The 14,934-nt window shown below is 28.3% G+C and overlaps 2 protein-coding genes across 9 annotated transcripts; one reads left to right on the forward strand and one right to left on the reverse strand.

Annotated features, from left to right (window-relative positions):
* Positions 1-647: 647 nt before the first annotated feature.
* LOC105433784 (caspase-1) lies at positions 648-9,931 on the reverse strand. 6 transcript variants are annotated; one of them, XM_089077256.1, is made up of 8 exons: positions 9,117-9,931; positions 8,904-9,021; positions 3,895-4,053; positions 3,004-3,161; positions 2,260-2,525; positions 1,937-2,115; positions 1,697-1,844; positions 648-1,558 (listed from the first exon to the last, which is right to left on the reverse strand). In XM_089077256.1, the coding sequence occupies exons 1-8, from the start codon at positions 9,137-9,139 to the stop codon at positions 1,314-1,316; spliced, it is 1,296 nt and encodes a 431-aa protein (XP_088933382.1). In that variant the 5' UTR covers positions 9,140-9,931; the 3' UTR covers positions 648-1,313. The 6 variants fall into 6 exon arrangements, with proteins under 6 accessions (XP_088933382.1, XP_088933384.1, XP_088933386.1 ...); XM_089077258.1 differs by lacking the exon at positions 8,904-9,021 and adding an exon at positions 4,714-4,753 and having other exon boundaries at positions 9,117-9,929; XM_089077260.1 differs by lacking the exon at positions 8,904-9,021 and having other exon boundaries at positions 9,117-9,278; positions 9,341-9,928.
* A 1,183-nt stretch (positions 9,932-11,114) lies between these two features.
* On the forward strand, positions 11,115-14,932 carry LOC105433786 (heparan-alpha-glucosaminide N-acetyltransferase). 3 transcript variants are annotated; one of them, XM_011649226.3, is made up of 12 exons: positions 11,115-11,322; positions 11,864-12,067; positions 12,129-12,235; positions 12,329-12,435; positions 12,521-12,630; positions 12,700-12,788; positions 12,867-12,974; positions 13,165-13,420; positions 13,494-13,788; positions 13,880-14,004; positions 14,100-14,283; positions 14,422-14,932. In XM_011649226.3, exons 2-12 carry the CDS (start codon positions 11,924-11,926, stop codon positions 14,598-14,600), a joined length of 1,704 nt encoding a protein of 567 aa, XP_011647528.2. In that variant the 5' UTR covers positions 11,115-11,322; positions 11,864-11,923; the 3' UTR covers positions 14,601-14,932. The 3 variants fall into 3 exon arrangements, with proteins under 3 accessions (XP_011647528.2, XP_011647529.2, XP_088933380.1); XM_011649227.3 differs by having other exon boundaries at positions 11,116-11,322; positions 13,509-13,788; XM_089077254.1 differs by lacking the exon at positions 11,864-12,067 and having other exon boundaries at positions 11,116-11,322.
* The last annotated feature ends 2 nt before the right edge of the window (positions 14,933-14,934 follow it).

Consider the following 14,934-nt stretch of genomic DNA (forward strand, 5'->3'; position numbering starts at 1 on the left):
TCATCGCAATATCAATTACTATGTGCCTTTATCAATAATGTAGTTAGGATTTTCGCAATCTTCCGCAATGAAACAAATCTTTCTTAAATAGCAAAAACAGGCAAAACAAATGTCGAAAGAAATACCAAAGTTACATAAATGTGCAGGCTGTCTTGTTTGATATTTATCGATAATTAATCTGATTTGTGAACTGAATATTTATAAACTGGAGGATTTACGATATGATGTTCAATTTCTTTTAATTTAATTACGCTTCACAGGAATGGGGGTAATTACGTAGATAACAGTAGCGTCAACAATGAAAGCGTTAACGATGTTGTGGTGGCGTGTGATCGACGGATGGGGAATAACGCCGTTTTCGTGCGTTAAACAAGCTGTATCGTTTTCGGCTGTAAGCGATCGACGTTTAATTAAATGTTGGAGAGCGTTGAACAGCCCAACCAGGGATAGGTATTAGGTCAGGCGAAGGAGAAGGAGAGAGACGAGAAAGGAAAAAAAAAAACGGCGATGAGAAAGATCAGGTGAACGTTGCAATGGATCAGTGGAAACGCGAACAACCACGAGAAAGAATGAAAAGTGACAAATTGGATAAGATGAGAACGGAGAATTTTCCAAAACGATGAACGAGGTATTCTTTCAAACCCATATTCCTCAAAAAAAATTCTTTATTACATTTTCTTCCAAGATATTACATATTGAAAAAAGTTGACGATATAGAAAACTAAAATAGGAACTGTTTAATACATCACAATATATAAGTAATAATAAAGTATAAAATGAAGACATTATTGAGAAATAGTCAGTAAGACTAAATTTGTCATTGTAATATAAAATATTATATATTCATTATTATTTTATAGTATTAATTGTACTTCAGAATATGTGAAACATATGTATATATTTAAATTTGTTTATGTATAAAATTAAAATAATAAAATTCAATAATATTAAAGCAAATTAGAAAATTAAAGCAATATCATATGAAATAATTTATAAATTAGATAAATGCATGTAGATCATTTAGAAATAACAGTTTTTGATACAAATTTACGTCGTACTGTCAAAATAATTCAATATTCGGAAGAAATGTATTGATGTTATTACACTAAGAAAATGAATGTTCTTTTTCTTCGATCTTTTAGAAAACATAATTTCTTTCTAATTTCTTATGTACCCCATGATACATATATATAGAACTTGTTCATTCTGTCATTATATATCAAACGCAATTGTTACTTAATTATTTAAGTAATGAAAAAACTCGACATTTTTTTTTAATTTCTTCTAAAAAATTTCTTTCAATTTGTCTCGAATCATTCATCTTTTGATTTTGGTGGAAAATAAACAGATCTGGTCAGCATTGTCGTCACAGATGGTACCTGTCTCTTATTGTTTAAATATATATTGTCATGAATCGAGACGTACTCAGTAGCAACTTTCCGCGCTGTTAATGTCAACATGTTTAACAAATCCATAGTTGTTCCATGTTCGTCCATGACGTCGCATAAGCAATTTATGTACCACGTGCCATATTCGGGGTCTCTCCATCCCAAGAAACCTTAACATAAAGAAATATATTAACAATATTCGTATAACGAATTAATTAATCAATATCACACTTCTCACTTTATTTTCGGAGTTGGATAAGGAAGATTTTTTTTTAAGTCAAATTAAGATGAGTAATTTGAATGCTTACCTTGAACCGAGCTGTGAGCTAATAGAAAATCTGCATGAGTCGGAATTTCATAACTTGCTGGTCCGGCTGGACTTGCATCCGTTTCTGTTTGTATTAAAGATCGAGGGGCTAGTTGAACACTGCTGTCAGACTCATCGCCTCTGCAAGCCTAAACAAAAAATTAGATGAGGTAAGCGAAACGGATAAAATAAAGCGGAAATATCATCGATAATTAAAAATTAGAATTGTTAATTGTTTTACTTGGAAGAAGAACATTTTTGGTTTGCCCGCAAGCGTCGTGCATTTACTGGCAATGAAAGGCTTCCAAAGTCTTTCGCTCTGGTAGATGACATCTCTTGCCCATATCAGATCCCTCTGCATACCGTGAGTTAGCGTAAAGACGCAGAGACAATCATTGTCCGTGTGATCAAGTTTACTTACTGCGATAAATGCACAATCAAACATCAAAATTATTTAAATAAACCATTTATGTTTTGTGTTAGAATGTAGAGAAAATGCGCGGAAAACATGGGAAGAGTCGAACATTAGTAGAACATAGTAAATATATTTAGTATTGCTCTTACGTTTCTCTATTTCGTCGATAATCTGCTGGTGCGTAAAATCATTGTGAATTTTAACATCAAATCCGAGTTTCGTGAAGGTTTTCTCTAATCTTAATGCGTCCAATGTCGAACCCTTGCGTGGCACGAGTTCATCATTGTCAAAGTTCTCGTTATTGAAGATTACGCATTTACCGCGATTTTCGTGATCCATATTATAACACTCTGCAGTCTTTGATACTGGCATAAGTGCAATAGGTACTGAAGAGTCTAAAGGTTCTTTCGAGGAGCTAAACCAAAAAATGCAGAAAGAGAAAACATAATCAAATGAAAGAATACCAACTTCAAATTAAATATAAAATTTAGTATGTTTAGTAAAAATTAAACATTTTAATAAAAATAAAATAAACTCTAACAAACGAAGTGCAATTAGAAATATTTATGACAGTTGAAAAATCATTGTAATTGGTAACATCAGTAAAATTAAATGTTTAAAAATTTAGTATAACAATTTTTAAAAACTATTTACATACATACATATTTATGTATTTATCATACGTATATATTTTACGTACATATTTATCATAACGTTTATTAAGACTTAATTGTCCTATTCAACTTTAAATTAGTGTTTTTATTTGATTTTGATTTAATTCTTATTTGATTATATTTGATTTAATTATTTTTTAATTTGATCTGATGATATTCAGTATCATTAGATCGCAATTTTATAATTAATTCTAAAAAGTTAATAATGTATTTTTTTACCTGCTAGTCGGTATTTGGGGTTTAGCATCATAGTCTGCTTTTTTAGGTACATTGTAAGCATCAGTTATGTCTGATTTCTTTATCGTGTTATCCTGAGATGATTCTGGATTGAATATCTGGGTCTGGGTATCATCCGAATGTTGCTCCGATGAATTGTTCTAAGAAAATAAACAGTTTGCACGAAAAGAATTATAACAGTTTGCCGGAAAAGAAATATATTCTGCAATTCATAATTTTAATGGATTAATTGTAATTGAGAAAGATGTATATAAATTTAAAATGCCTTTTATTGAGAAAATGTAGTTTGAAATTTGTCAAAAAATCTGAAGAAATAAAACTCATGATATCATCCTGGGAGCACGAGACAAGAGTGAAAAATTTAATTTAATTTGCACATAAAAGTCAGAATGTATATAATGCAATTCTTGTATCGTACATATTTTCTTAGATATTTTCTTAGAAATAGACATTCAGTTAAGTAAATTTTTAATGTTATTTTTATTATTTGTAATGCGAAATATTTTTTATCTAGAATAATAATAAAATAATAATAATATTCAAAATAAAAAGCTGTTTAATTTAAATAAATTATTGGATAAAAATGAATTTGTCAATTTTTTAGAGATTATGTGATTCAGCTATTTTGTATTTGCTATTATGTTATTATGTTATTAGTAAGATGTTTTTTATTTACTTTATTTCTAATACTTGCATAAATAATTATAACATACATACACGCGCGCGCGCGTACACACACACACACACACACAGTACGCGCATACATACACACATTTATGACAATTTTATATACAATTACATACTTATACTTAATTAATCTACCCAAGTTTTGCATATTACAAAAGCATTGAATGTTATTATGAATATACGTACAAAATAATCTGTAATGGATACAGATTTGCTCCGGACTCGAGTTTTATTAGCTGCAAGAACTGTACAGTATTTTTTATAGCCGAGAGAGCCGTCAATTACTGAATTTGATCTAGTCCTAGGTGTATTTAAAGGCACATTTTCATTGGATATGTCCGCTGTCTGAAAATCAATGTCGTTTATTTATTTACTTATTTTTATTTATTATTTTATTAAAAGATTTTATAATACACACACACACACACACACACACACACACACACACACACACACACACACACACACACACACGCACAAATAAACATCGACAAATATCTTGAAAAATAAAAGTGTATGGTATAACACATAATATAAACGTGGCATACCAATATGAAGAATAAGTAAACGAGAAGAAAGAAGGAAAATGAAAAAAAAAAGGAAAAAAGGAAGTATATGCAAATGATAGTAAAGTCATCCAATTCTTTGTTCTTCTTTCTTTTTTTTTAAGTATCTTAACGAGCATGAAATGTTCAGAAAATATCAAAATAAATGTGTTTATTTATAAATCTATACGATATAAATGATATAGATATGATATAGAAAAGATCTAAGATTTTAATTTTTTTATTACGATGTTAACCAACCAACCAATAGTTTCTATCAATGTAGAATTATAAAAAAGTAGAAGTTTATGTCCAATGTGATAATAAATGCGTAATCAAATATTTAGAGAATATCATAGACATAAATTCATTGTTATTAATAATAACGATTTAATCGTTGCAAATAGAAAATAATCGACAATTTTAGTGAAGTATAAAACATATAAGTTTTATCTCTTACATGTTTGTTACTGATCCAATTAATGATGAATGTTTCAATTCTGCAACAGAAATTGTATTATGGGCAAAAAAAATTTAATCTTTTTTCAATATCAAAGATTTAAAAAATTTTTTCAAACATACTATGATTTCTCCAAAAATATATATGTGTGAAATTATCATTATTAAAATATTATTAAAATTAATTAAATTAAATATTCATTATATTTAATATTTAAAATTAAATGTTATCAAATATATACATTATTATTATTTATATTGCACATTATTTATTAAAAAATGTTGTTGTTATATAACTATTTCGCGCTAAAAGCATTTCCATACGTTCAATTTTATTCCTTTATTAATGTGAGTTTTATATTTATATTATTTTTAATATTATTTTTTTCTAGCATTGATAAAGTAACTATTTCTCAATACACTATTTCTAAATCTTCTTATCAGATCAAAATTTCTTTCAGGCTTTTCAATTTAGAAAATATTACAAAAGATTAAATATAATGATTAGGACATAAATATTTGTGAATTCTTTGTTGTTAATTTAAAAACTGCTTAATAAACAATTTTTCTTTCAAACAAATTTTTTTCAATGCAGAATACAACTTTTGATAGAGATAAATATGTTCGTTAAAAAATAAAAAATAAAAAATTGCATAATTTAGCATTCAAACAACAAATTATTATTTTATTTATTCCTCTTATCTGATAAAGGACGTTAGGTAATTTAACAACAAAATAGTCTATCAAAGATTGAATTTGATTCCGCATGTGTTTGCAAGAGATTTCGTATCGAAAAAATTATTTCATTGCAATAAAAGAAATAGCAACATAGATAAAAGCAAATTCAACATAGTTTGATAATACATTTGCATTCTTCAGAGGATGAAAATTTAAATAGAAAGAAAAAAAAGAGAAAACTATTCTTATCTCTACCTTGGATTGCTCCAATTTTTTACTGTACTGATCGAAATGTAAGAACGCTAAAGTACGAGATATACAATGATCTCCATACACTTTTTTCAATAAATGATAAGTTTCAAATTGATTTTTTCCTGAATTGACTAAAAATTTGATGATTATTTGTTGTTCGAATTTTGAACTCGACATAATTTTAAGATTATTTTTAAACACTTTTTTTTTAACAATAAAAGAACCAATCACGATTATCTTGAAATAAATGACGGCGTCATTACTGTGTAATAACTTTCAAATGAAATTACAGATGTAATTCTTCAGAAAGCACAGAATTGCTAATATGATCTGTAATATTTTTGAACATTCTCGAATTTTTACGCGTCTGCGGATTTCGATATCACGTGTTGCTCTTTCCACTACCTGGAACTAAATGAAAAGTTTCAAAGTTCCTTAGAGAAGCAAACAGTTCATAGGGAAAAAGAAAGGTTAGGGAAGGTTTTCTAAAATCACTTGTCATGGTATCATAACAAAATGACCAATCGGATCTTTTAGCAGGTAACTCTTCGAGGGATGATTCTTGAACTAAAAGTCACAGAAGGTATTATGCTGCATCAGACAATTGGTCAGGCATTTGGCTATTTTGTTTCTTCTTATTTTTCTTCGTTCTGCGTGCGCATATATGTGTCTAATAATAATCATATCTTTTATGGACAAGTAAAACGGGTTATATTGAATAGAAAAGTCCTGTATCATTTTGCGATTTTTGAAATGTATAATTAAAATTACCAATTTAAAACTACAAATGAGTGAGTAATCGAAGAAACAACTCAGTGTCACGTGTTTGCTCCATTTGCTAGGTGCGCGGCAGGATATTGATAAAGATATGATTTACAAATGATAAAGCATTAGCTGCGTTCAGCAGAACGCAATAGTTTTGCAATTGTCTTACGATTTTTTGCTACATTCTAAACGGTTCTAAGTACACTCAGCATCTCAATACGTTTCAGCAGTCGCCATGATCTCTAGAAAACTAAAAGTACTCTCAAGCAGCAATAAATATTGAGTGAAATAATTGCCTTCATTGTCAGCAATTAAATCATTTATAATAAAATTAAGCCAATATTAATTCCATCCATGATGATTTTTATCCATGGTAAATATTATTGTATTTCTCCGCGATTCCAGATTATCTACAATTTCATCACATTGTGACGAGATCCTGAAAGGTTAGATTTCACTATTAATATTCATGCATGCCTTAATTATAAAAACATTCAGCAGAATATCCAACAGGTAATTTATCAATAAACTATTTATTAATTATTGCGTTCTGAATTGAACGCAACTATTTCTTTATAATTATACACATCTCCAAATATCTCGATGTGCATTTAGCAACTATGTGCGTAATGTTGGGTTATATAATCCTTCGAATACTCGCTTATTCGCGAACGTACACTCTTTAAATTATTGCAAAATAGTATAGAATTTTTCTATTCAATATAATTTGCTCTATTTATCCATGAAAAGTGATACGGTTATTGCCAGACACCCTGTATACATATTTATTTTTATTTTAAAATGATCTTCTACACGATAATTAAACTTTGTTAGTTATAATAATTATTTATATGAAAAATAATTGATAAAAATTCAAAAAAAATTTTTTAAACAATTTTTCAAACAAAAATTTTTTATATTATTTTTTTATTAATTACGTTTTCATTGTTTATTTCTTTTGTTTATAAAAATATCGTTTTGATATGATGATTCACGAAATTGATAGTTATACTTTTATTTATTTTACAACTCAAATATATTTATTGTATATTTTTTACAATTATTATAATTAAATCTGATTAGTATAATCTTTATTTTAATGGGTATAGTTATGCTAATATATGTATGTAGTGAATTTATTAATAATAATATACTTGGGAAATACAAAAGTATGTTTATTTTATCAGAAATACATTTTACACATTGGTAGTATTATTATTAACACTGATTAAATTAATCTTCTTATATCTATCATCAGCGCAATCTAGAAAGAAAGTGATCGATAATAATGGAAACAACAAAGTTCGCATGTTGCAACAAAAATGTCAATGTATGTTTGAGCTACTAAGTTAGTCATCCTTCACTAGATTAGAGAAAAAAAAGTTCACCGAGAGATAATAAAATAATAATAATTTATCAATGATTCAGATCATTATTGACATATATACCAATATCAATTTAAATTTATACTATATTTTAATATATACTATATTTATACCTAATGACTCATGTTTTCTCAATACCTTTTAATGATAGATTTTTTTAAATTAATATGAAGTCGAATTTTTTTTACACGAAAATATCGACGGAATATGAATTGTGGAATGGAGTGTTGTTTCGTTATAGAAAGTGAACACAAAAGCAGAATAAAAAAGACGTGAACAAAGAAACGCGTCTTTGTATTTCATACAGGATAATTTCGTAGGGAGATTTTCCATTCTATTCTATTGGAACCTCTTGGTAGGTATACAAAAATCTTTTATACTTTTAGTAGTTTCCGGACCCACTAATAGTTATTAATAACAATGAGTTACTGCGCAAAAATCGCTTTTGCGCAATACTGTATTATCATTAATTTTTTGTTGTGATAATACAAAAATATGAACTATTTGATAACTAATAAGTCACAAAACTATTTTTTTGACTCTTAATTTCAAATTAATATTAGAAAATATTACAATATTCTGCTTTAATTAAAATACATGTAAAAAATACATATAAAATTTCAATTAATATAAACTATGTTGACAATTCAATGCAAGAATAGAAATTTAATTATTGGTTTATTTTTTAAATTGATTATTTCTGAAAATGAAATTTATATATTATTTTGAATAAAACTGGAAAAAAGAATAGACAAACAATAAATATATAAACATTACATATAAATATTTTTTACGTAATTTTACGTAATTTTACGTAAGTTTACATAAATTTTATTTTTCATAAACAAAGTTATCTTCAAATAAAACTTATCTACTATCAAAAATTTTATAATAAATGTATTATTAGCGTTAGAAATTTTTCTACAATTTTCTTAAAAGAATCACTTTTTTTAAGTTAATTAAGAAAATACAAAATATCTTATATTTTATTATTATATTGCTTTAATTTTTGAAATTTAAAATTTGGATATGAGAATATAGTAATATTATAATATTAACTTTAATCATAAGATGTGTCAAAAATGCGAAAAAAATTGGGACCAATACTTGCCGTTCTCTTTGGTGAATAAAGAAACATCTTCAGTTTATAACAAAGAAAAGTAGAAACTGATCTAAAGTTTTTTCGTTTTTTGAAGTTTCGAGGTTTTAGCATTATAATAGTCTTCCTTCTTCACATATTTACAAAATCGAAAAGATTTGACCTAAATTAATCGATTTTACAGAAATTCCTTTATGCGAAATTTTCGGTATACTCTCAATTTACCTGTTGCGCCTCGGCTTTGTCATTGCCGGTCGCCGAGGGTTCCATATTGCGCGTGAAAGAGAGATTTAGAACCTGAGAGATTACTGGGAGCTGGATATTCTTGCGTCGTCGAAGATTTCACGAAGGGAGATACCACTCACTCGGATCGCGTTTGAAAAACGACTGCAAATAGGGCCAATTTCTAATAAAGTCTGATATCATCCGTACGATTATCGAACTCCTACCAAGTAGGTTTTATCAGGTCTTATCAGGTTTGATTGCTATCACGTCCGTTGTCCGTCGCGAGTGGTCGGTAGAAATGTGTTTGTCCGTAAAACCGCAAGACCTCGTCACGTCGCAGGATGTTCGTGGCTAAGAAACACAATAATCGGAAACCTTGGAAAGGTCGCTATTGTAAACAGTAGGACTTTTATCTATAATTTATTACGAAAAAATTGGGAATAGCGTTCTCTTTCTAATTTTATATGTCATGTGCAATTTAGAGATATTCTCAGATAGCAACAAATATCTAAAAATCATTTAAAATATATTCAGAATGCCGCGAGGGATGCTCTTGGCCATTTTGAGTATATTTCGAAACATTTTGTGCTACATAAATTCAGTAATACATGTATGTTGTATTAATGATTGACAAGATTAAGCGTTTATTAAATAATGTATAACTGATGTTAGATAACCAATAACAATTTTCTTTTATCAGTAGAACTATTGCAAAAATATTAACTACTAATTTTTTTCGGACATAATTTGTTTTCATTAAAACCACATATCTATATATAAAAAGAAAATGATATAAATTATCTACCTATAGTGTTTTGATATTCTTTTTATCCACCAATAAATTACGCACATGATTAATATCATTCACTTGCACTTCCATAATCACAGAAATAAGTAGTAACATTAAATTTGAATAGGAATTGAGAAGAATGACTACTTTTTTATAAGAATAATTTTTTATATCTTTTCTATTGTTGATGTAACTTCGTTTAAATGAAACATTTAATTTTCTATCAGGCGTTAGTTATTAGAAAATCGTGTAAAGCGTGATGCTGCCAACAGCGTTTCATTGTAAAACTTTGTGTTCACCATGCTAGAAATTGACCTAAGATTTCAGGCGATTTCTAGCATCACAGATCCAAGGCTTTATTTCAGAACAGCAGGTCAACAATTGACAGGCTGCCCAATGCTTAGTAGACTTGATGTTCTGAATGTATTCACGAAACAGCCTATGTAGGGCTGCAAATGCAAATGTAAATGTAAACGTAATAGAATGACGCAACACGCGATAGCGTCATTCTATTCTTGATTTACATCTAATGAGCGATAAAGATAAAATAATGAAAGCGCTAATAGCGTACTTCCCGAAGCATAGATACGATATAAGAATTAATATTTTTGCTATTCGGGTAATTTAATTTAAATAGAGATTATGTAGAATGTTAATATATATTTTTTTATCTTTGACACAAGTTTTGTAAACATTAGGAAAAAATATTGGAAACACAAATATTTAATAATAATTAAATGATTAGGAAGCTTTTATTTGACACGTGATAACGTTATCATAATTTTTTTTATTCTACTTAGAATCTCTTTTTATTCAAATCTTTACATATATTCAGAAGTGATTTTGTTTAATTCAAAATATGTAAGAAATAATTTGGTGTTAAAGAAATAAAAAAATAAATACATCTCCCTTTATTTATTAATTTGTTTGACGGAACCACTTACGAAAAAATAAAATTTATTTTAACTCTTTACACCTACTTGACTCTAACTCCCTAATTTTCTTTCCTGACAAAAAAATTTATAATGCAATCTCTATATGAAAAATATCACAGATATCAGAAGATTTATCATCATTTATCAGACTATTTATTCCAATATTTTACTAATGCCAACTTTTGAAAATGTGAAAGTCCCGTGACACACATTTAAAACTGTCATTGGCTGTCGAATGCGTGCCATAGCCAATCAGGATGTACTTGTCTGCGACGCAGCTTTGTGATTGCACGATAGCCAACACTGCGTGCCAACACTTCCTGTTTCACAGGATTATGACAACAGCAAAGTGTAGTTGCAAGATTGTGCGAAATCGTCATCTTAATCAACAAAATAAACGTCAGTCTCGAAATACAAATCTTAATCTTGTTATCTGCACTTGAGTATATTTATCGAGGTCACTCTATTGCATTGTGTGCAGGTAAAAGACATTGTGAATCATAAACATAGTAAAAACTATGTCTATGGATGAAATATATATTTTAAAGACATATATATTATGCATAAACCCAATATTTCTTGCTAGAAATATTAATATCGGATAAAGAATTTTACTGAAGAATAGTTTTTCTAAAGAACTTTCTTCTTTGAATAATTAATGTATTGAAATAAATCTGTCTCGCATGACAGATGAAATGTCAACTTAAGAAATCAACTGTTCTGTTTTTCTAAATAATTGTTTCTCTTTTACTTGATGTTATCATTTTGATGTATCATCTTTTATAGGATACATTTGCATTTTGCTCTTTAATAAATTTTTTGTATTTCTTTTCTTTCCTCATTTTAATGTAGATCTATTTTGTTTTATACAAATAAATAAGCAAGAATAATTAAGTAAAAAAATAAAATACAATGCAGTTAAAAATTAGATCATTTGTTTGGTTTCATTATCATATCAATATTGTACTGGCATTTATCTTTTTCTCTTTTTTGTATTAATTTATATATATTTATTTTTCAAGATACTTGAATTAGAGAAAAATCTTAAATTTGATAACACAGCTGTGATCGATCATAGCAACATGTATACATCTATGAAGAAACATACATCCAACCATTGTTCTGATCCTAAAGTAATGTTTGAAATAGATCAAGCATGTTTCAGTATTTTAAACAAATATAATAGATCTGTCACATTATATTCCCGTCTGTCGGATTGTTATTTGGTATGTATTTAAATAAAACTATATAAATTTGACTGTTGATAATATTATTCTTTGCTTGTAGTGCGAAGGTGAACCACAAATATTACCAGCGGGAAAAAATACTACATTAGTTGTACCTACAAAATATTCTATGCACTTGTTTTATAAAGACACATATGAGTACTGTCAGTAAGTGATTTGAGAATATGAGTCTCATAATCATTTTATTACATCTGTTGAAATATGCAAATGTAATTTCTATGTTTTAATTTCTGTTTATAGCACTACATATAGTTTTAAAGAGCATGGTAGTTATGGATGGAATATTTCAGAGGATCAACTATGTTCGGAAATTTATACAATCCAGGAACCAGTAAACAGTTATCTTCGTAAGTTAAAACAATATATTACAATCTTCTATAGTTTTAATTTACTTAAAAGCTGATACTATTATCACGATAATTTTTCTTGCAGCAATATATGAAGCCATCATGGTATACATTTTGTTACTGATGTTATTTATCAGTCCCAAAATTATCATGCGTATAATAAAGAGAGAACGGTCTCCAGATAATGTACGCGATGTAAGTGTTTCTATATGAATATGTGATCATATATATAAACACCATGCTGAATATCATGCCTATTTTTAGGATTTGGAAGAGCTTCAAGAAGCAGAGACGCCGAATTTGATTGTTAGGAGATCCAGTACTAGGATCCGTTCAGTCGACACGTTCCGAGGGTATCTTTTATTTTTACATGTTAAATGATGTAATACAAGCCGACTTAGTGTTTTAAATATGTTATTCAATCATTTCAGGATTACTATATTATTAATGATATTTGTCAATAATGGCGGTGGCGATTATGTATTTTTCAAACACAGCGCGTGGTTTGGTCTGACAGTGGCCGATTTAGTATTACCTTGGTAAATTATATGTATCCTCTTGCGTTTTATACATATACAGAGTGTAACTGAAAGTTCTATACAAATCATGAAAACAAATTCTATGTATTAATTTAGCCCGTAAAATTTATTTTCGAAGTTGTATAACCGTGACTTTTCACTTACATTCTACATATATTCCGTTCCAGGCTACCATGTTCTTATATTACAGGTTTGCATGGGTTATGGGATTATCATTCACTATATCAAAACGGTCGGAGCTTCGTGTGTCAAATTCACGTGGAAAGATTATTTGGAAGTGTCTGATTCGCGCGATTATTCTCGTGTTTCTCGGATTAATGATAAATTCGATATACACAAAATCATCAATTGAAAATTTTCGTATTCCGGGTATACTTCAATTACTAGCCGTTTCATACTTTATATGCGCCACCATCGAAACTATATTCGTGAGGATACATTCTCAGGTTTGAATCACATTTTTTTTATGATAAATATTACTTATGAGGAATCAATCTGTGATAATTAATAATCTCTTAGGATGATGTGTTGCAGTTCGGTCGATTCACAATTCTACGTGATATTTTGAACAATTGGATGCAATGGTTGATTATTTTAGCGATTACGGCAACGCATACTCTCATCACATTTCTACTACCTGTCCCAGATTGTCCAACAGGATATTTGGGACCCGGTGGTTATCATCAATTTGGAAAGTTCGTCAATTGTACCGGAGGTGCAGCTGGTTATATAGACAGACTTGTATTTGGAAGTCATATGTATTCTAGAACGCAAAATGTTGTGTATGGTACCATTTTACGTCATGATCCCGAAGGTACATACAATAAATTCTTTAATCTTTCTGATAAGAGAAGTTCGATGAATTTCTCACAACTTTAGATTTATAACTAACATATTATCTACAGGTATAATGAACACTATGTCTATAATACTTGTTGTGTACTTGGGTATTCACGCTGGAAAGATTTTATTGCTTTACTATCAATGCAATGCAAGAATAATTCGCTGGTTGCTATGGTCGTGCATCATGGTAAAATCTATTTTTTTTTATTTAATGTGAAAGATTAACAGAAAAAAGATATACAATTTATATAGTATATAACAATAATCGGTATTGATATTTAGGGTATTATTGCTGGATTATTATGTAACTTTGATAAATACTCTGGAGTAATACCAGTCAGCAAGAAAATGATGTCACTCTCATTCGTTTTGACAACATCCTGTTTTGCATTTATATTATATGCAATCTTACATTTTTTAATCGATTATAAGCAATATTGGAACGGTGCACCATTTATTTATGCAGGTTTGTAGCATATTATTCAATAATTCAATGTTTTATTTTTTACCTCTCCTTATTTACAGTGAATCTGTATCACGTATCATTTTATTTTTTATGTATTAAATCTAAGATGGAGTATTTATTATTTTACATTCGTTTTAGGTATGAATCCAATTGCTCTTTACATTGGACATGTACTCACTATGGGTTTGTTTCCATGGGCTTGGCCTACGTTGCATACATCACATTTAACAGTTCTTAGTATGAATCTGTGGACCACAACTGTATGGAGTTTTACAGCATATTGGTTATATTTAAAAGATATTATTATCTCTATTTAAAATTATCATAAAGATTTATTAATAATTTCATTATAATGCGACATAATCCTGTGAAAGGGATTAAATAATTAGAGAAAATTTTTTTATGCTTACAATGCTATTATTACAGACATACATTATTGGATTATGTAATTTATAAAGATAAAGATTTTTTAATCATTATGATAAGAGAAATACTAAGATAGAAAGAAAAGATAGTTTGCTCACACGTTTATAAATATCGTTCATTAATTTTGTAATTTAGATTTCATAAAATTATTCAAATGTAATTTTTGTTTTAACTATTATTCATGTACTAATTTTTTAAATAAAATTTTTATAAAATTGTTGAATT

Source organism: Pogonomyrmex barbatus, unplaced genomic scaffold, assembly GCF_055798465.1.
Source record: "Pogonomyrmex barbatus isolate J1 unplaced genomic scaffold, ASM5579846v1 scaffold2, whole genome shotgun sequence".
NCBI classification, from domain to species: domain Eukaryota; kingdom Metazoa; phylum Arthropoda; class Insecta; order Hymenoptera; family Formicidae; genus Pogonomyrmex; species Pogonomyrmex barbatus.

Coding starts and splice junctions, on each gene's coding strand:
- LOC105433784 (XM_089077255.1), bottom strand. CDS start 5,819: ATGTCGAGTTCAAAATTCGAACAACAAATAATCATCAAATTTTTAGTC. Junction 4,054..5,645: donor AAAAATTGGAGCAATCCAAG/GTAGAGATAAGA, acceptor ATTGATTTTCAG/ACAGCGGACATATCCAATGA. Junction 2,526..3,003: donor CCCCAAATACCGACTAGCAG/GTAAAAAAATAC, acceptor TTTTTGGTTTAG/CTCCTCGAAAGAACCTTTAG.
- LOC105433786 (XM_011649226.3), top strand. CDS start 11,924: ATGTATACATCTATGAAGAAACATACATCCAACCATTGTTCTGATCCT. Junction 12,436..12,520: donor ACCAGTAAACAGTTATCTTC/GTAAGTTAAAAC, acceptor TTTTTCTTGCAG/CAATATATGAAGCCATCATG. Junction 14,005..14,099: donor TGCTATGGTCGTGCATCATG/GTAAAATCTATT, acceptor ATTGATATTTAG/GGTATTATTGCTGGATTATT.